Below are 21,744 nucleotides of genomic sequence, written 5' to 3'. Positions count from 1 at the left end.
TCTAACTACTATAGAATCTAGCCGCAAACTTCACTCTTGCTTGTGTGATAAGGAGCTTGAGTGCTCTTCTACTAAACTGGTTTGGGCATTATTCGGTGCCTCTCATCATGGGAGACATGTTTAACACACCTACCTTTTTCTTGAAAAGGAGGATGGCCCCCTGCCTCTGCATCAATTGATGCATGCAGCCATATTATTAAAAAAACGTAACAAAGTCCTAAGGTTCAAAGAAGCTCATATCCTGAGTAAAAGTCTAGAAAAAATTAATCTATAAAGCGCCACATCCGGGATAAAGTGCCATATCCGGCGATTAAAAACAGGCTACGATGACTACACAGTGTACACACCTAGCCTATTATTAGCTCGCCCTCCAAATCAGCTGAAGATAGCCCGTGCCACCATCTCCCAGTGGTTGCACCCAATAGCCAAAACCTGCCCGAAGTCCGCATGAGTGAGTAATGACCACATACGGATCTAAATTGTAGCTCTGTAGATAACCTGCAAAAATTGTTGAATTTTGTTCCATTAAAAATCATATTGTTCCATATAGCCCAGTATAGTGCACATATCCCTATCCGAATATGTTAGGTTATGTGTATGTCCACTCCATTAAGCCACGTCCTAAATAACGTGTTTATGCTCATTGGGGATGTACGTTAAAAGCTATACGAATCGATCGCCATAATAATTTTGCAAGTGGACACTCGAGAAATATGTGTTTAATTAATTCATTTTAATCACAAAAACAACACCTGGAGTTACCAAACCAGTTTCACCAAGTTACCTTTGGTCAAAATGACTCTTTTGTGAACGAACCACATAAAGATTTTTATGCGAAGCGGAACTTTAATCTTCCATATGTGCAAAGATCGCGACAATAGCCCGGAATCAATTAAGTCATAATACATGGATTTGAATGGGAAAATTCCATTCGTGGTTAACTTCCAACTAATTGTATCTGCCTGGTGTGTAAGTTGAACATCTATCAATCTACGGACCAGTTGCAACCAAGCATTCCAATGTTCCCCTACGAGGGATCTCCTAAATTAGATACTTAGTGGTTTCGAGTTTAATACTGTGGCGACATAATCCTCCTTACGTTGCACAATATTATATAAGGATGGGTATTGCAAAGCCAAAGGCATTTCCCCTAGCCATGTATCCTCGCAAAATCTAGTAGTGGTACCATTACCAACTAGGAACTTCACCCGTTGGAAGAAAGTTATTTTTGTCTTCATTAACCCCTTCCAAAAGGGTGAGTCCATTGGCCTAGCATTAACCTGGGCCAAAGTTTTAGAGTTTAGGTATTTATTCCGCAAGGTTTGGACACACATACCCTCGGTCTCAATAGATAATCTGTATAGCCATTTGCTAAGCAGACATCTATTCTTAACCTTTAAATTTTTGATCCCTAGTCCATCTTGGTTTTTTGGTCTACAAATGATATCCCATCTAGCTAATCAGTATTTCTTCTTGGCCTCATCACTTTGCCAAAAGAATCGGATCTATAGAAGTCAAGTATTTACTGTACCCCTACCGGTACTTCAAAGAAAGAAAAGAGGAACATCGACAAACTCGTCAAAACCGAGTTTATCAAAACCAGCCAACCTTCATACAACATTAGCTTGCCCTTCCAGCAGCTTAGTTTTTTTCAAACATATCTTCTATACATTTCCATTCCTTGTTCGTTAAACGTCTATGATGAGTTGAGATGCCTAGATAGCTAAATGGTAAGGAGCCCATTTGACTCCCAGGCAGATTTCTATAATCGTCTTGTTCCTCTTTCGCTCTCCCAATGCAGAACAATTCGCTTTTATTGAAGTTGATTTTTAGTCCAGACAATTGCTCGAAAAGACATAAAACAAGCTTCATATTTCTAGCTTTTGCAAGATCATGTTCCATGAAAATAATACTATCATCCGTATTGTAGAACGGAGACACCCCCCTCTACAAGGTGGGGGACGAGTCCTCCTACTTGGCCACTCTCTTTAGCCCGTCCAATAAGTACTGCCAACATATCTGCTACAATGTTAAATAGCACAGGACACATGGAGTCCCCCTGTCGTAAGTCGTAACCCCTTACGTGTCTGGAAATAATGACCTGTATCATCATTGACTTTTATCCCGACACTGCCTTTCTGTATAAATGAATTCACCTGAGATCTCCAAGATTCATTAAACCCCTTCATACGTAAGGCTTGCTGGAGGAAGGGCCATTTGACCATATCATACGTTTTTTCAGAATCCACTTTGAAGATAACACCATCTAGTTTCTTCGTATGGATTTCATGCAACGTTTCATGTAGACAACAGCCCCTTCTAGGATGTGTCGTCCTGGCATGAAGGCAGTTTGAGTTGGTTGCACGGCCGAATGAGCTATCTGTGTCAACATGTTCGTGCCAATCTTTGTAAAAATCTTAAAGCTTACATTGAGAAGATAGATCGGTCGGAACTGCTCAATCCGAATAGCCTCTACCTTCTTTGGCAACATCGTTATTGTTCCAAAATTGAGATGAAACAGATTTAAGTGACCATCGTACAAATCATGGAACATAGGCATAAGATCTCCCTTAATGATATGCCAACATTTTTTATAAAATTCCGCCGGGAACCCATCAACCCGGGCATTTTATTATGCTTCATTTGCGTTATTGCGTCAAACACATTTTTCCCAGTGAAAGGAGCAGACAACACCTCATTCTCTTCTACGTTGAGTTGACGTATGTTCCCGATCGCGCTCTCATCTAGAGATATGAAACTTTCTTCGGGTGCTCCGAAAAGTTTCTTATAATATTTAGAGATGTACAATTTTAGGTTCTCATGTCCTACAATTGTACCCACATCTTGTTCAAGCTGCACCTAATTGTTACAAAAATAAATAAATCAAGAATATAGACAGACAAAAATGGAGGCATGCTTGCAATTTAGGTAAAACCATATCAACTAATAAACACACTCATGCAATTGCAGTGCTAGCTCCTAAACAGCAAGATTTATAGTATTACCTCCAACCTAAAATTCTTGTCTTAGATTTGTCCAGATACGAATGTATCTATTGGGACGGAGCGAGTACTAATTAACGGCAGGGGCTGGGTTTTTTTTATGTGCATTGATGCTATTCAACTAATACGTGACCGTGCCTCCATCGCCTACCGAACTAGGGAGAAATCTTCTGGGTAGTGTAGGCATGGTTTGCAGCATAAGGGTTGGGAAGGAGGTTGCACCTGAGTAAGTTACAGTTTTGCATTATGGTCTGCCTAGGGTGAAAGATGCAAACATCCTCTCCAGAAGCAGCCCCAAATTCTTCCTCGTCGATCTTCAATATGTACTGACAGCAACACCACCAGATAGTTTAGCTATCCTCTCGTTTGCTGTTCTTTTTCATGTGCCTGTTCAGAAGCCTGGAAAAATTAAATGTTGAACAAAACATTACTTAAAGCATTTTCATCTACACTTCAACTGACATGTGCAAGACAAAAATTAAAGCTATCTATACTGGAAAAACAGAGCAGCCACAACAGACTGGACAAACAGAGGAGCCACAAGAGAAATCAGTAGAATACAGAGAGTTTGGTCTAAAAGTAAAATCAGTAGAATACTAAAATGCTACAGGAGGCTCTCTGAGTGAGATCACACAGGTACACAAATACCAAAATTCAATCAGGTTATAACACAAGTACATGGTTATGCACAACAGAAGCACAACATGTTGGCATACAGCCACAAATTCATGATAACACATGTTTCCTATAAAACGGTAACAAGGCTTACTGAAGAAAGTGTTTTTTTTCTTGTTCCCATTACTGAAGAAAGTTGGTTCACATTACTTCAGTAAGCATTTTTTTCCCATAATGATAGCAGTGAGTTGGTTCATACCAGTCTTGGGTCCCGAGCTTGACGGCAAGGTAGGGGAACTAGTGGTATTGACGGTGAGGTAGGAGGAAGACAGAGAGGAGCAACCGAGGTTGAGGAATACGATGGCGAGTGGTGGCTCTCCAGTGAGGTGCAGGAAGAGGACAGCGGCTGTCCGGCGTGGCGTCGATGGAGCGCAGGGGCTGGACGAAGGCTCGGGCCGGCGTCGCAGGACGGGGAGGATGGAGTTCAAAGGCCCAGTAGCATGTTTCTCGCTTCAGTCTATTCGCTGATGCGTTTGTTCGATTTTTTCTGATTTTATTTTTCGTTCCTTTTTGTTTATACTTTGGTTTTTCTTTGTTTTCTTTTGCTTCTTTTTTGGTTTTTTCTTTTTCTTTCTTCTTTTATTCTTTTTTCTTTGTTTGTTTCTTGTTTTATCGGTTTTTGTTTGTTTATTTCTTGGTTTTCACTTTTTTCATCTTTTGAACTAGTTTTTATTCTTTGGTTTCCTTTTTTCATTGGTTTTGTTTTTTTCTTCTTCGTTTCTTCTTTTAGTTTCATTCTACATTTTTAACAATTTTTTATACATACAATTTTAACAATTTTTTAACATTTTAAAACATCATTGTGTCATGTCTAATTTTTTTCATACACATTGTACATTTTTGTATACATTAGCAATATTATATATATATATATATGTTTAACATTTTTAAATACATGATTTAAAAATTATAAAACATATATTTTATGTCTATTTTTTCTCATACACATTGTACATTTTCACTTCCTGTAAGCTGAATTTCTTCAGCTGGCTGTACACTTTCCCCCCTTCGTAATTGAAAACCGGAGATCATGCTATTTGCAGCAAAAAAAGACTGAGTAAGGTGAGATTCCTTTCTTTTCAGAATTCTGATGTGAGTTTTGTATTATCTATCTTTTTGCGGATCTTTATATTCAGAATTCTAATGCGATTTCTGTATTACACACATTCCAAATTACAAAACGAGTAAGATGGAACCACCTACGAGCCTCCACAACGATTTGGCTTTCTTGGCCATCAGATCACTCTCACGGACGCACGGGATTAACTTGGCTGTCCCAAAAATCGTTTACAGTAACTTAAAAAAATTGTTTACAGTAATTATTTACCGGGCCACCTACATGGCCCTCTCGAGCATAATTTTGGAGCTGCTGCTCCATAGATTTAGTTCCACGTTGTGTGCGGGGTCCGTACAGATCAAAGCCCATGAGGTCCAATCGAATGTACGCAGCCATCCAATACGTTAATGGTTGTATATAGCAACTCGTTCATCGAGAGCAATGGAGACCGTTCGAAGCTTCATCCCCAACGGAGTCGCTAAAAAGTGTGCTCGCACACGAACATGTCATTTGTGTACCCTCGACGCCGAACGCGATGTGTGGCAGCATGCACTGAGGGAGGCTCACCGGAAGCGCGATAGCAAGACAATCCGGCGGTTGCTTTTGTAGACCCAAAACCCTGCTCGCCCGGGAGGGACCCCTTTAGGACAACGCGACGGCTACGGGCTACCCGGGTCGGGTTGAGCACCCCTAGAGTCTCGAGGTTCGGTGCCCTCCAATCTTGGGGTGTGTTTGTTTTGTATCACCAGCTGGAACATAATGGGTCTGACCCGCACCCAGGACTCGTTCGCGTGTTTGGTTCGGTCGAGAAAGGAGAACCAAGCCGTTCCCAGAAACTGAATATTTAGTTGATATGCGGAATCCACTCATACCTCCAAATCGAAGGAACCATGCAGAACCGGTCACTCACCCTCGTCTCCCAACTCCCCACCACGATATGCGCCAGCGCCGCAGCTCTCTCCCTCACCTCCCCGTCATTTCTCCCTCTCTCGTTCCCCGTCTTGCTCTCACCTCCCTCGAATATCCTCTCAGCGGGCGAGCTGCGGATGAGCTATTGCTACGACGGGCTAGCGGCGATGAACACGTGCCTCTTCACCTCCCTATTCTCCCTAACAGTAGCACAGGCGGAGGACTCGATCGACAAGCAGAGAGCAGGAGTGGCTAGCTAGCAGGGATCCTGGCGATGGTTCAGTACGAGTTCATATATAATTTTGATCCTAGCAGAGATCGGCTCTCCTAATCCCCTAGCTCAGCAAGCCAAGACGTGATGAATTTGTGTGTATATGTCATCGTGTATGCTAATACAAAAGAATTATAAATGTCAAAAAAACTACAAAAGAATTATTTTATACATGTATTCTACTGGTTATCGCTACTATATTGGTCAAGCTGATGTATAAAAGGAAGTCATTTTAGAGAATATATTGACTAGTTATTGCCACATTCCATCTCTCCAGCCAAACACATGAATAGAACCATTCCATTCCATTTTTTAGTTCAAACCAAACGCAAGAACGGAACCGACCCATTCCTCCAGAATGGAACCATTCCATTCCATTACACTTGGTTCTCAAACCAAACACACCCTTGAAGAATGACGAAGAACGAGAAGCAGGATGCAAGGGAGAGGGATAAAGATAGATGAACACGAAAAGTATGATAGATTGATTTGTTCGATTTTGTGTTGTTATTTCAATCGGTCGTCATCCCTTATGTATATAAAAGGCGACTGGACTTTTCGTGCAAGGAAGTGGTTTGGATTCACGTCCAAAACCCTAATTTAGGTCCAACTTGGATGTTTGACCCGAAGTTTCCAAAACTGCTCAGTTTAAAAGTTGGTTGCACCTCGCGGGTCATTTTTGAGGCAGTAAATGACCTTGTATGGAGAAGTGCCCAAATCAATTTTAACAGTTTCGATGAGGCGAACAACTTTCATTTGAACGTTTTTTATGCGAGTCCATCTTGAGGGCTGAATCACTTGCGCAAAACAGGCAATAACTTACGCTAACCATCAGACACTCATATGGATGTCTTGTGTTGGGCGTCACTCTTTGCTCATGGTAGGGTCACACTAGCGGGCTTTAATTTTTGCATACGACCTCATATTAAAATGATTTTTATATCAAAAATGACCATTTCGACGAGGCTAAGACAACCATGTAAACTGTTTTCTCATATGAGGTCGTTTTGTAGGTGTAATCATCCAAACAATAACCTAAACACGAAATATTAGTACTTCCAACACAACTTAGGCCCTTGAGATGAGATCGGATGGAGATGACCAAGACTTCAAACATGTTCATGTCGACGATACAAAACTTCTTCATTAGAGCACATCTTCGTTTGAGGTCACTTTAATAATGTTTTATTTCGTGCTAAAATCTGATGTCAACAACAAGGTTGAATATGATTATGTTCTGATGGTATCAGCTAAATCAACATATGCACTGCACAAAATTCAAAATGAACATATGTGCTGCATTTTAAGCATATCTAATATCCTTGAGTGGCTTTCCACATTTAGTTACTTTACCAATGTGGTAACATTGGAGACTGAAGTCGGCACCCAATTAAGCAGTGTTGGGACCTATCATCTTCAATCTTCATGATGTAATACACTACACTATGAAAACAAGGATGGCCGGACCCCTCAAGTGTAAAAAAGAGTAATAGGTTATTTTTAATTTTTGTGGGGGCAAAACAATAAAAAAGTTACTACAAATGTGGTTACAGACCAAGTTAAAGGGAAGTCTAAGTCCCATGTGCCACGGGCCACCACAACTTTGTAGTAAAAGAATAGTCATGTGCATTAGTCATGGAAACCTAGCCTAATCAATAGCAAGTCATCACTTTCATCCAACTCTGAAAAATATGAACTTTTGCCAGCCTTTATACAAAAATACCAATTCAGAACTTCATACCGAATGACTAACATAGGAAGCTCACAAGCACAAGTTTCATAGAAGGAAAAACAACCGCATAAGTGATCCACACATGATCGAGTAGCTTCTTCCACTAGACAAGGTGAAAATAGATGCAGAAACTACTACCGAAGTTCTCAAAATAAGGAAACCATATATGAAAATAACACAGGGGATTCCAATGTATTCATAAACTATTCATTTATTTGTACGAATATGAATATACAAACTAGAGATGTTTACATAAAAGATCAATGGAAGTAAATATCTAGCAGGCCTCTACCTCGGTGATAGTAATGTCATCCACGGACATGCCCACATTATCTCCGTGGTCTCCTGTTCCATGGTTCTGTTGTCGAAAGTATAAAGGTTCCTTCGGAGGAAGAAGCTGAACTGTTTCATTTTCCAACATGGAGACAATGGATGACATGCATGGCCTATCATCTGGATAGTCTTGAACACATAGAAGACCTATTTGAATGCATCTAACGACTATGTCAAGTGGACAATTTTCCACAATTGACGAGTCCACCAATCCTCTCGCATTTCCATCTTTCCATAACTTCCACGCCTAAACCAATGAAATCATGAAGTTCTTATGATGCTTTGAGTTTTTGAAAATAGAGAATCTTATGTACTTACATAAGCCGTAAGGCTTGGTGAGTCATCCGCTATGACATGGACTGAACTAATCTTTAATTCGCTTATAATCTCCAACAGTAGGACACCAAAGCTATAGGTGTCAGACTTGACAAAATAGAAACCTTCTGTTGCGTACTCAGGAGACATGTAACCGCTGTTTGAATCATTTAAAAAATTTATGTTATTTGACCGCTAAATAATTACCATGTCAAACTATAAGTTGGTTTCATGTATTACTTACAGTGTCCCGACAATGTGGGTAGTTTTTGATTGTGGCTCATTTCCCTCAAATATCTTTGCTATACCAAAATCAGATATTTTGGGGTTCATTTTTGCATCTAGCAAGACATTGCTTGCTTTGATATCTCTATGAATTATTGTCAACCTTGAATCTTCGTGCAAATAAAGAAGCCCCCTTGCAAGCCCTTTAATTACCTTGAACCGGGTTGGCCAATCAAGTATGGATCTCCTTGTAGTGTCTTCGAAGGCCAATGCGAAATAAACTCAGTAAACCAAAGAAAGTTTTGCAAGAAGTCTTCAAAAGAAAAAATGGTTTGTGAGTTGTGACCATAAGTTAGAACATACCAAAAAGGAAGGCATCCAAACTTTTATTATGCAGGTATTCGTAGACTAGCAACTTCTCGTCCTCGTGAGCGCAATAGGCAAGAAGCTGAACGAGATTCTTATGTTTCAATTTGGTAACCAAGATCACCTCATTTTTGAACTCATCGGCCGCTTGCCTAGAAATCTTACTGAGTCTTTTTACAGCGGCTTCCTTTCCGCCTCCGAAAATCCCCTACATCAATACATATTTCTTAAATTTGAAGTGAACACGAGAATGGAAAAAATCTAACAAGATCACTATCGTGAAATGGCATCTTACCTTATAAACTACTCCAAAACTACCTCTGCCAATCATGTTGTTGTTTGAGAAATTATTTGTTGCAGTACTGATCTCTTCAAAACTAACCGACGGAAGCTCTATATTTATCTCAAGTTCATTGAGCGTGAATATGTCCAAGGGTTGTCGTGTAGCATTGTTCTGAATATTGCTGATTCTCCGTTCACCTAAGATGAATACCTTCACATCAATATTGCCTTACAAATACGTCATAGACAATGCATCTTAAAAAACTGAAACAAAAAGTTGTTCTACCTCTTAACTTGTATGCCCATACAAAAGATGCACATGTGAGAATCAAAAGACCAGCAATTATTGGTAATGCAATCTTCAGTACAGTACCCTCTTTGTTAACTGCACAAAATAAGAAATAGTCACCAAGTGAATGAAGCTTTCAAAATTTAACATGCATTTAGTTAAGTGTACATATATTCTCTAGATTCTATTACTACCTAAATTCTCTGACTTTAACATCCAAAAATACCAAATAAATTTTGAGTTCAAAGTTTTTACGATCTGATAGTTCTACATGATTTGTATGATGTGTTTCTTTTAATCATGTTTAAATTTAAACTGATTTGTTTAGGAGCGGCGTATGCCAACTCGCTTGTCGTGAAACATGATGCGAGGCATGGTCGCTCCAATTTCATATACCTACTCTACTCGCTTTCGTATGCACCATGCATGTTGTTAGCTCGTGGGAGAATCAGTAAAAATATCTGAAATGAAACAGTGTATGATTGTTCTAAAATTAATGGTTCATTGGTGTTTCTATATCTAACTTATTTACTTTATAGCATCTAAAAACAAGATATCATGAGCTGGTACTGTTACACAGGAAACGATATTTCAAAAACCTATGACATCAAGTAGCAGGAAAAAAAATAATGCTGAGGTTAAATAAGAAAAGGAAAAAGGAAAGAGATTTTAACTACAAGAAGGGGAGGAGATTGCTCTGAACAAGAAGATGGTTAACTTTGCACATTGGTGTTTCGTCTTGGTAGATGATGTTTTCTTGTTGTTGAAAAAATTGGTATAAGATGCTTAATTATGCAGGTTAACTAAATGCTCTGTCATAAGCTGCCAACGCAACAATCAACAGTCGTGGCAAAGCGCGGCTACTCTTCTACTCCAGCCCCGTGGTTATTTCTTTCGTGTTGTACAGTCTAAGATTCGAATCCGGTCATACACACAGATTGGGATTCAGGGGTTATATGTGTTTACATGGGCTTTTTTCTGAGAAAAAATTGACGGGGTGTTTGCAAAAAAGAACCGGCCAGATGCACCCATTTGGCCATCTAGCCAGTGACAGCAGGGCCCCTCTTGGCCATCCAGTCGTCAACAATGGGTCCCCTACGACACTATCACGTCTCGTCAGCACCGTGGCAGTGTACGGCCGGAATTTTTACCGTATTTACATGCCAAAGCCAAGATGATGCACCAGTTCAATGCATATCACAAGTTCTAGCACCAAACTGATCGTTTGAGCCAAGTTCAAGCATCACTAGTGTTATTGGCTCAATTTTAAATGCCGAAAGTAAAGCAAGCAATAGTGACAACATGCGGGTTTGTGAAGGAATAACCACCTGGATACAATACAATGTCGTACGTACCTGGAGATTTGGGTGCGACGACCAATGCAGCGGCACTAGCATTTGTCACACACGTGAACGTCCAAGACTTCTTCCCTGCCTCCCGCTTGTGGACGCACAAACCCCCGCCATTCTCGCAGCCCCCGCACTCACTCACCACCGCCGACCTCGACCACCTAAGCTCGAAGCCTTTTTTTAGCGCAGGGACGACGTCGTGAAGCAGGTTTGTAGTTGTACCGCCATGCAGAGACGTTCTCAGAACCGGCACTGCGACGACTTTCTCGCATTGGGTGGTGTAGTCGTACGGGGGCAAGTCGCCATGGAACACGTAAGTGCTCTTGCGTTCCTCGCTGTTGAGGCAGTCGATGAGGTGTCCCGCTCTAGCGCTGTCGTCGATGTAGGAGCAGTTCACCAAGAAGGTGAGGTTGGTGTCGTTGGCGGTGAGTGAAAGCGTCGGGTGGGAGCCGGACGGGAGGATGAGATTCCGGCCGACGAACGGGCAGGCTTTGTTGTGCTGTGAGAAGACGTCGAGGTCGAACAGGGAGACCCTCCGGTCGCCGTCGACTGTGTCATCGTAGAGGATGTTGGTGACGGTGTATTCCCTCGACGGCAAGAACAGAACGGGTGTGCGGCCGCGACATTCGAGGCGGAGGCTCGGATGACCGCAGTGCCAAGCGTCGCCCGTATCGACCCAGAACGGATACCGGATTTTCACCTTGCCGCACTGGTGGGCCGGGCAGACGGGCGTGTCGGAGGCCAGCATGCCGACGACGAGGAGGCTAAGGAGGAGAAACATTATCTGGAGAGCTGTGTTGTGCACTTTTTTTATTGCTTTGTAGGTTTTTCTTCAAAAATGCACGTTCCGGTCCTCTTCTCCCAAGGCCCTCCTCCATTTTATAGGCTTCGCAAGCCCATGCATTATGGCTCGGCCCGGTTTCGTGTGTGCCCGGCACTACCCTGAACTGAATTGGGCACCTATCGTGTGGCGTTGCTTGCCTCGCCCGGTTGGCGAATCCTCGCTTGGCTGGCTTGGCCCGGTTTCCTGTGTGCCCGGCACTACCTGAACCAAATTGGGCACCAATCGTGTGGCGTTGCTTGCCTCGCCCGGTCTCCCAGGGTTTTTTTTAGCGATAAACCAACTTTATTACTCAATTGTCAGGTTTACCTGAATTACAAAAGGATCGTGGGGTGAACCCAACCACACATGACGTCCTTCTTCTAAGGATGTAGAGAACTCCTATTTCTTCTTTCTTTTCCAAAAAGCTAGGCTTTCTCTTGCCTCCCGCCGGCGTTGTCGTCGGTCCGTCCCGTCTCCGATGGTCTTAGGGCCATGAAGGCAGAGTGGATCTCGGCTCTTGCCAGTGGGAGGGCTCCGTTTTTAGAATATATTTTTTTAGTTTTGTTAGGGTTTATGTCCTACTCAGGAAGGCGAGACAGCGGCAACTTCTTGAAGATGGAACAAAAGTCTCCCCGCCTAGCCCCGTTTCGGTGATGCGTCTAGCATCGTCGGTGGACATGTGGAGGTGTGTCTCCGGCGGATCTGTCTTTGATGGATTTGCTCGGATCTGTTCGTCGTTCGTCTGTGTTCCTGTGTCTTCAGGTTGGATCCTTCTCATCTACACTCTTCATCGGCGGCGGTTGCTGTTCTGGTGCGTTGATTCTATGAGGCCTTAGCACGATGACTTCCCGAGTGTCTACTACAATAAGGTTTGCCCGGGTCCGGCGATGGAGAGGCGATGACAGCAGCGCGCCTTCAGCTCGCTTCAGTGCTTGTAGTCGTCGCTAGATGGTTTACGGATCTCGATGTAACTTTTATTATTCTAGTGTTCGTTGTACTACCATGATTATTTTGAGGGTTTGAAACATTTCATTCAATTAATCAATGTGTCGAGCAGAATCGCTGGCAACCAAAGACTGGGCAAAGGTAGGGGTGAGACCCGGTCATACGGCTTGGGGTGCAAGCTCCATCTTCGACCCGTATAGCGCTAAAACATTTGCAACCTTATTACATGCCTGAGGGGCAATTGATTATACAAAAGTCGCTAAAGTTCAGAGTAGCAAAAGCTTTTATTTTTCTAAATAATAGATTGAAAGTTTTTCTCGCAAAGAAAAGAAAACTCCTATTTGAGAGCTCCTAGGATGTAGAGAACTCCTATTTAATCGTGTGGCGTTGCTTGCCTCGCCCGGTCTCCCAGGTGAGATCTCCTATTTGCCACGCGCCGACGGCAAATGATAGAGCCTTCGCTGAAGGCATAGCGCATGGGCCCGCCCATTAGGACGAAATGAGCTCCTGTCAAGTAAAAAAGTAAACAAAAATTAATGCGTCAGCAAGAGCTCGAACTCACACCTCCCTTTTCACAATGAGGGTAGCTTAACAATTTTTTTCTGGTGCGCTGTAGTGATTGATTCGAGGCGGGAATATTTAAGTAACATACCTTTTTGATTTTTTTAAAATACACATTGAACATTTTGTAATATACGTTGGACATTTTGTAATATATGTTGAACATTTTCTTAAAATAAGTTGAGTCTTTTAAATAATACATGATTAAATGTTTTGTATTATATGATGAACTTTTTTGAAAAAATAGGAATATACGCACTAAACAAATTTCAGATACGCCCTGAACATTTGTGAAAATACGTTGAACAATTTGCGAATACGCATTGAACATTGTGTAATATACACCGAACAAAAAATCAGAAATATAGTGGATATTTGTATATTCATTGGAAAAAAACAGAAGAAAAAAACAAAACCAGAAGAGGAAAAACAGGATAAAAACCAAAAACCAGAAAATAAAATCAGGATAAAAACCAAACTAGAAGAAACAAGGACAAATCCAGAAGAAGAAACCAGGAACAAAACCAGAAGAAAAAAACAAGAGAGAAAACCAAAACATGGAAGAAGAAGAAAAAACTACGAAAGAAACAGCAGCGAACGAAAACAAGCACACGAACCCCGTAGTAGGCCGGCGCAACAAGTACGCGAACGAAAACAGCTGCGGGTGTTTCCTCCACAGCTTGACACCCGCGCGCGTCAAGTAGGAATTGCCCTCCCAAGTACAGTTTTCAACCGGGGACCTGTCGATTAAGGGACATGAGTAACCAGTAGGCCATGTTAGCGCTTGTCTTTTTTAGGATATGTTAGCGCTTGTTAATTGACACTTCTTTATCTCTTTTTATTATGGAAAACGTTTCTAATCATCTGGTTGATTTCAGCCGGGCGTAAGCCGCCTCCCCAGCCGCCATGTGGCTATGTGTTCTGGCTGATTCCACGCTCGTTCCTTTGTGTGTTCACATGGAACCGCTGTTGTTGATGTTTTACCTCGCGCACACGCATACGTCATATAGCTTGTGCCTACACGGTAGCTGCTGCTACTCCCTCTCTCATTTACTACCTCCGTCCTTGAAAGAGTGTACTTTCAACTTTGTTGGAGGGTTAAAATATCTTAAAATTTGACCGAGTTTGTACAAAAATATATCAATGCTTGTGAAACTAAATAGATACATGACGAAAATATATGTTATCATGAATGTAATGCTACTAATTTGATGGCATAAATATTGGCCTATTATGATATAAATACGGTCAAACATTAAAAGAATGACTTTTCAATAAGGCTGGTCATAATGGGGAGTAACTTAGACTAGTGTCATGCATATGACACTAGGCTAAGTTACTACCTTCATAATGCAAAGTAACATAATAGTAGTAACTTAGATGGCTTCATTAATTACCTTGTAGACTCATCTAGTCTTGGAAACCGCTATGTTACAGTAACATATTATGTTATCACCTCTCATTAATTACTTGCCACATAAGCAAAAAATTCTTGATGTGCGTTATTTACTAGTTAAGTTACTCTCACTATGACTAGCCTAAAGTTAAAAGTACACTCTTTTCAAGAACGGAGGAAGTACCCTTTAAGTAGCCTTTGTCTCTTTACTGAGTTAACCGCATGGCTCTGCATGCTGCATGCCGTAACCATTCTAAGCAAGCCTAGCGCGAGTTTGGCACTAACCATTGCTTTTGCTCAGCAATTTGGGCATCCCCGTTGCATGTAAAACACTAGCAACTTTGAGTAGCCTTTTTAACGCCCCCACCACGGCCGTCAAACCATTGCCATCGCGGCTGCCAGACCGCTGTTGTATCATCGTCGAAGCACCTGTGCCATCATAGCAGCACTGACATGGTCGGGAAGCACGCCTTTGCAACATCATCGAAGTAGTCGGGCCTTCGTCACAGCATCGTCGCAATCATCGAAGCACGTCATCGCAACATGATCGAGATCGTTTGAAGCATGCCGCCATCGCCGCGACTACCAAAGCACCCGTTGCCGCCAATGAAGCACGGCGTCGCAACATAATCGAAGCAGTCAGGCTGCCGTTGTAGCATCACCGCGGCCCTCGACGCATGTCATCGAAGCACACCGTGGTCGTTTGAAGAACAACGTCGTGACATCGTCACGCCCAATGAAGCATGTCGTCCCAACATCATCGAAGCAGTTAAGCTGCCATCGCATCATTGTCCCGACCGTCAAAGCACGCTGACGCAACATCACCGAAGTAGTCGGGCGGCCATCGCGGCATCACCATGGCCGTTGACGCACGCTGTCGCAGCATCACCGAAGCAGTCGGCCTACCGTCGCAACATGCCTAGTAGCATCGCTGCAGCCGTTGAAGGAGCCGGGTCACCATCACAGAATCTGCCATCCAGCGACGCACTACTTGCGGCCTCACATCGACGCCCGCTGCAGCAGCATCGTCGCCTCGACTTGTAGTGTGCGAGCCCTCGTTCGTAGCAGCCACTTCGGCGCATGTCTTTGCAGCAGCATCTCTTGTAGCTGCAATGGAGACGGTCGTTTTGGCTTTTAATGTTGCATGCTGCTACCATACACTTGCTAGAGGTATGGCCAACACTACCAATCAGTCGGATGATAATCACGTTTTTTAAACCGCCTTGTGAGCCGTGCGATTAGGCCAACCAGCCATCGGATTTTCGGGTCACGTGGGTGCGTGAAGCCAATCAAACCACCGCTTTCATACAAACCTGTGTTCACACACATGTACGCATGCAGAGCATTTGACTATGGCGTCGCAACGCGGCTGTCTGTGCATTGTGGCGCGAAGAGTTTCAGCCATGCACATTCATGGCTTATGGTGGCACGCAATCAAAAAATGAGGGCCAGTGCTACGAATCAACCGGTTGATGCCCGGGAGATTTAAGCCGCCTGGCTGACCGTACGATCATCCCCACAGCGTCGTCGGATCCTTCCTCTCCAGCCGTTTGAATAGTCTACGCTCGCACAATCTCCTCTTCACATCACACAACAACCCCATTCTCTCCTTCGATCTCGCAGCACCTAGAGCCACCAGCGAGATGCTGCATCGGAGCCCGGGGAGCCGCCGGCGAAGCTTCACTGCAGCGACAACATCGGCGCGGTGGCGCTCCATCACAACACTGGACGCCTGCGGCTATGCTCCATGGAAACACCGGCCGCTTCGATGATGCTTCATCGCAATCCCGACAGCCACCGGCGAAGCTCCATTGCAGCACTGGTGTCCCTCCGGCGAAGCTCCATTGAAGCACTTGACGTCCTCGACGGAGCTTCATCGCAACACCGGCGACCGACCTGCGAAGCTTTCATTGGCAGCAACGGATGCTGCGACGCAGCGCACGACGAAGACGGCGGAAGCTGAGAATATGCAGCGCCCACGGCCATTGAGGATGTTGCGATGTAGCGTTAGTGACGATGGGTGCAGCGACGCAGCACGACGTCCATGGCGGAAACTCCAACACGGCGTGCACGATGACGGCTAAAGCTGCGATGCAGCACCGGCGGCCATGGCGGATGCTGCGATGCAGAGATAGGTGATGCGACGCAACGCGATACGATGGCGGCGGCCATGGTGAAAGTTGTGATGCAGCACTGGCGGCCATGGCGAAAAGCCGCGATGCAACACGAGATGTTTGCGGTGCATCGCCGTCGGCTACGGCGGGTGCTGCGATGCAGCGTCAACGGCGACTGGTGCTGCAATGTAAGGCGACGGCGGACTGCGGCGGCAATGCAGATGCTTCGTCAGTGGAGGGAATGAGATGCGGGAGATAGATCGAGCGAGGAAGAGTGCGGCCGTGGAAAGAGATTTTTTTTAGGCAACCGTGGAAAGAGATAAGATGGGAAGAGGTGAGCGATGTGTGGGCTACAGAGGGACACGTGGTTGGACCACGAGGGGGTTTACGCCAAGGAGAAATCAATCGGTTGCGCTGGACAGTTTTCGGGTGGTTCTTAATTGGGTATTTCTTTTATTCCTTTTTCTTGTTTCTTTTCTTTTTTTTCTTGTTCTTTTCCTTTTTTCCTTTTTTTATTCTTTTCCCTTTTTACTTTTTTCTTCAATGTGCGAGGTTTTCTAAATTCTTTAATTTTTTATTCAAAATCGGTGAACTTCTTTTATGAATTCCCGATTTTTTCCTTCTAAATGGATGAACTTTTTTCAAATTTGTAAAGTTGTTATCAAAATTGATAAAAAAATAAATTTGTGAAAATTTTCAAAATCAATGGAATATTTTTAAAACATGATGATTTTTTTTAAATTTTGAACTCTTTCCAAAATTAAACTAATTTTTCATTTTTTGTGAACTTTTTTAGAAATTCGACGAAGTTATCTCAAAATCGACATACTTTTAAAAATTCAGGCTTTTTCGAAGTTTGTGATTTTTTTAAAATCCTTCAACATTTTATAATTCACGATTTCTTGTGATTTTCCTGATTTTAATTTTTTATATTTCCTTCAAATATCAACGGTTGACTGGTCAACTATTGATCAACAAACTTTTTTTTTTCTGTCGAGGAAGAGCTTCGCTAGTGGTTTCACGGGCCGACCCATTTCTGTAGCTTAGCGAGTGCCAGAACTCGTAGCCGGCACAAAGAGCCGACTAGGATCTCCCATCCATCACTTCAAAGAAAAAGGGATCTTCCATCGTCTTGCCAAATACACCCATAGTCTTGCCAAATACTCGACTTCTATTGATCAGGGTAGCCATGTGTGGCTTTCCAATCCCTATGACCCTGCTTGCAGTGGCGGAGCTATGGGCCCATTGCTGGGCGGGCCAGACACAGAAACTACACTTAACCCTTGATTTTCAGGCCCAGTTTTTCTGTCTTCCTTCCCTATTTTCTCCTGGGCTGGGCGGGCCAAGGCCCAGTTTGGCCCTTACGTAGCTCCGCCCCTGCCTGCTTGTATCCCCTTGAACATTTGAAATGATCATTAAAGTTAAATAAAATTGTAGTCCCGTACCCCTTCACCTGAGATTAGGCGATTAGGGTTCCCCCACCTCCCGTCGGCCCCGACGCAGATCTGCCTTGCCCCCGTGGCCTATAGGCCATGGAGGCGTCGTGGATCTCGGTCATCCTCGGTGCGAGGGTTCCATTTTCTGGCGTTATGGTCAAGGTTTTTTGGGGCGGCGCTCAGATGACGGTGGCGCCGCCTCGTTCAATAAAGTCTCCATGGCTGCAGTCCCATCTCGGCGGCGACGTTGAGAAGCTTGTGGGAGTGGTGTGGTTCTCAAGGATTTCTTTTGGCTGTGGGGATTTCCGGATCGTCAAGGACCTTCATCGACGGTTATTCCTTCTTCTTCTCCGGGACGGATGTGGTCTTCTAGACCCGTTCGGCGACTTCCCGTCCGCAACCAACAACGCCACGCCGGCTCACGCGGGAGCGGTAGCGGCGGCGTGCCATCCACAATGTTTGGAGGTTGAAGACGAAGAGCATCTCAAGGATTTTGTTGGAATTTTCGTTCTTATTGAGGTGCTTCATACTATTCGATATTTCTTTTAATCCATGGTCCTTTGTGCAAAACAAAGAACTGATCAATAAAGTTTTGGAAACACCCAATCAAAGTATCAGTTTTTTTAGTTTTTCACTATCCTTTAATAGAAATCATGAGCGTAACAAAAATCTTCTCAAATTTTAAAAGTGCAAGCGAATTCAAAAAAGGTTCACGAATTTGAAAAAAGTATTCATTAATTCAAAAAACTTTCGTGGTTATCTAAAAGTAATCACGGTGTTCACGTCAAAAATGTTCACTAAATGAAAAAAGAGTTCATGAATTGGAAAAATATTCGTGAACCCAAAAATATTATTTTGCATTATGAACAATTTTTTGAACTTTAAGAACATTTTCGGGAAAATGAGAACATTATTTTAAAATGTAAAAAGTTTTTAAATGTAATATTATCATTTTTTAAAATTCAGAATATTTTTGAAACAGATAAATTTTATTAAATTGCAAAAGATTAGAAGATTTTGTATATTGTTTTGGAAAACAAGAACAATTTCTGGAAATTCACGTTTTTCTAAAATAAACAATTTATGAAGTTCTGATTGTTTTTCAAAATTTACCAATTAAAACATATAGAAAATAGAAATATTAAAGGCAAAAATTAGAAAATGAAAAGAAAAGAAACCAGTTCAGGACCTTCCTTAAGGATCCCAAAACCCCTGACACGTGAGTCGTCAGAACTTAAACTGTTGCTACGTGCCGTACATTTTTTTCTTTGAACGTAGTATAAACGCAAGTGCTCATACATATGCGCATACATTCATTCCATGAATACACATACAAACCCTATGAGCACCGTCGTGAGACTGAGTTAATATATTATCACGAAGTCACCGTAGGCATCTCGTCGTCGACGAAAACATCTCTTGCTACTGAAAGCACATCATCAAAAATCCTGAAATAAATCTTAAAATAATGCGGGTATCAGGACCTGAACCCTGATGGGCAAGGGATACCACTGTTTCTTTAATCATCTAAGCACGGATTAATTCGCCTATGGGCCGTACATAAAAATTAGGATCGGGACCAAACTTGCACCCCGGCCCATGGGAATCGCCCGATCCGTTAGGCTGTTCTACGTTTTTCATATCCGTCTCCTGTCGTATTTCGTCTGATTGCTTTTGTTTTTCAGATCTAAGGTGTATGTGTTATTTTTTGCTAAGGCAATTCCTTACAATCTGGCTTCACTTGTAAGAAAATGATTAAATAGGCTAAATCATCTGATTAGTGCTTTTTCAAGTGTTAGAGTACGTAATGGGCCTAATGGCCTGGGCTGGCGGTATAGCCCGTCAGTCTTAGGGTTAATTAGAGATAAGAGTCGCTTGCTTAATAGTCAAGTAAACTTTTTTATATAAGAAGAGAAGATGTATCAATCTAATCAAGTAAGAAGCAATCAGTATTTGCTCGGCTTCCCTTAAGGAACCGGGAGACCTAACCCTAGCCGCCTTTTGCGCCACCCCGTCTCTTCTCCACCACGTAAGGACGATGCCCAGCCGCCGGCTGCCGCGCCCTCGACCTCGTCTTCCTCCATCTTTCCCCTACAATCTCCGCCCTAGAACCGGCAGAACCCTACCTCCTAACATCTTGGTATCAGGTAGTTCGGTTTCGACCATGTCTGCACCACCACCAATCCCGCCGCTGCCCACCACCACCGCACCGCCGCCGATCCTCTCCACGGCGCTGCTGGCCCTACCCACTGCGCCACTTGGCTCCACCGCCGGCGCCTCCACTGGCCAGTCGCCGCCCCCCTCCACGGGTCCGTCGCCACCACCCTACACCGCGCCGCTGGTTTACTCCCCGGCGAAGATGACCGGCATCCTCAACGATCTCGTCACAGCCGTCCAGGGGATCTGCCTCTACTTGGCCGGGCCCTACGGGCTGCCGCCGACCACGTCACCAACCATCGCCACCGGGCTGATGCTCCTGCCGTGGCAGCAGCCGCACCCGGCGGCCTCCGTCGCGCTCGCCGGGCCGCTGCAGCCACAGCTATAGCTACCGCCGCCACCGCCCTGGCAGCCCTGGAAGCCGCCGCACCAAGGGGCCACCGGCGCTAGTCGAGCCGCTGCAGCTGCAGCCAGCCCCCGCCTCCGCCCCACTCTGGCTTCAATGGCCGGCCGCGGCCATCGCGGTGCCCGCCGCCTCCGCCGTTCCCATGCAGCATCAGCTGCCGCTGCAGGCGCCTCCGTTGCCCAGCACCGAGCTGAATACAACCGCGCCGGCAGGCATGCCGATTCAGCAAGTGCGGTTCCCGCCCTCGCCGTCCCAGCTTCCAGCCTGGTTGGCCGAGACGTCACCGTCGCCAGTCTACACCATGGTCGCGGACCAGCCGGCGCCCTTCCTGCCATACGACGGGCCCTCCGGCTCCGCGGGTTTCCACACTGGCTGCGCCGGGCCACCGCTTCCCAGCGGACCACCTGTGCACACCGGACCGACGCCATCCTCTTCGCTGCTCCGTACCGCCGAGCCGTACGCTCACGGCGGTCATGCTCAGACACCGCCGCGCTTCGCCAAGCTTGACTTCGCCACCTACGACGACGCCGAGGACCCCCTCAACTGGCTCAACCAGTCTGAGCAATTCTTCCGGGGGCAACGCACGCTCGCGTCGGAACGCACCTGGCTCGCCTCATATCACCTTCGGGGCGCCGCACAGACGTGGTACTACGCCCTCGAGCAAGAAGAGGGCAGCATGCCCCCATGGGAGCGCTTTCGCGAGCTATGCCTCCTTCGCTTCGGGCCGCCAATACGCGGGAGCCGGCTAGCGAAACTCGGCCGCCTTCCCTTCACCTCCACAGTTCAGGACTTCGCCGACCGTTTTCAGGCCCTGGCATGTCACGCGTCGGGCGTGACGGCGCAGCAGCGGGCCGACCTCTTCGTCGGTGGACTTCCGGATCACATCCGCGTGGACGTGGAGCTTCGGGGACCCCAGGATCTCCAGACGGCCATGTACTACGCCCGCGCATTCGAGCGTCGCGCGGTGGCCATCCAACAGGCATTGCCGTCTCGGGCCGCTGGGTCGCTACCCTGGCCGGAGGTTCCCGCGCAGGGTCGGCCGGCTCAGGCTTCCACGACACCCCTCGCCGCGACCGCGGCGCGCCCGTTCCGCCGGCTCAC

The 21,744-nt window shown here is 44.9% G+C and overlaps 1 protein-coding gene across 1 annotated transcript; it reads right to left on the bottom strand.

Annotated features, from left to right (window-relative positions):
* Positions 1-7,923: 7,923 nt before the first annotated feature.
* Positions 7,924-16,247, bottom strand: LOC125538116 (cysteine-rich receptor-like protein kinase 10). The gene is made up of 9 exons (XM_048701416.1): positions 16,157-16,247; positions 12,958-13,080; positions 10,812-11,177; positions 9,454-9,552; positions 9,181-9,395; positions 8,883-9,093; positions 8,539-8,776; positions 8,298-8,451; positions 7,924-8,226 (listed from the first exon to the last, which is right to left on the bottom strand). Exons 1-9 carry the CDS (start codon positions 16,245-16,247, stop codon positions 7,924-7,926), a joined length of 1,800 nt encoding a protein of 599 aa, XP_048557373.1.
* Between the last annotated feature and the right edge of the window lie 5,497 nt (positions 16,248-21,744).

Source organism: Triticum urartu, chromosome 2 (assembly GCF_003073215.2).
Source record: "Triticum urartu cultivar G1812 chromosome 2, Tu2.1, whole genome shotgun sequence".
Lineage (NCBI taxonomy): Eukaryota > Viridiplantae > Streptophyta > Magnoliopsida > Poales > Poaceae > Triticum > Triticum urartu.
Note: the sequence above shows the minus strand (reverse complement) of the source record. Positions and strands in the feature narration are given on the sequence as shown.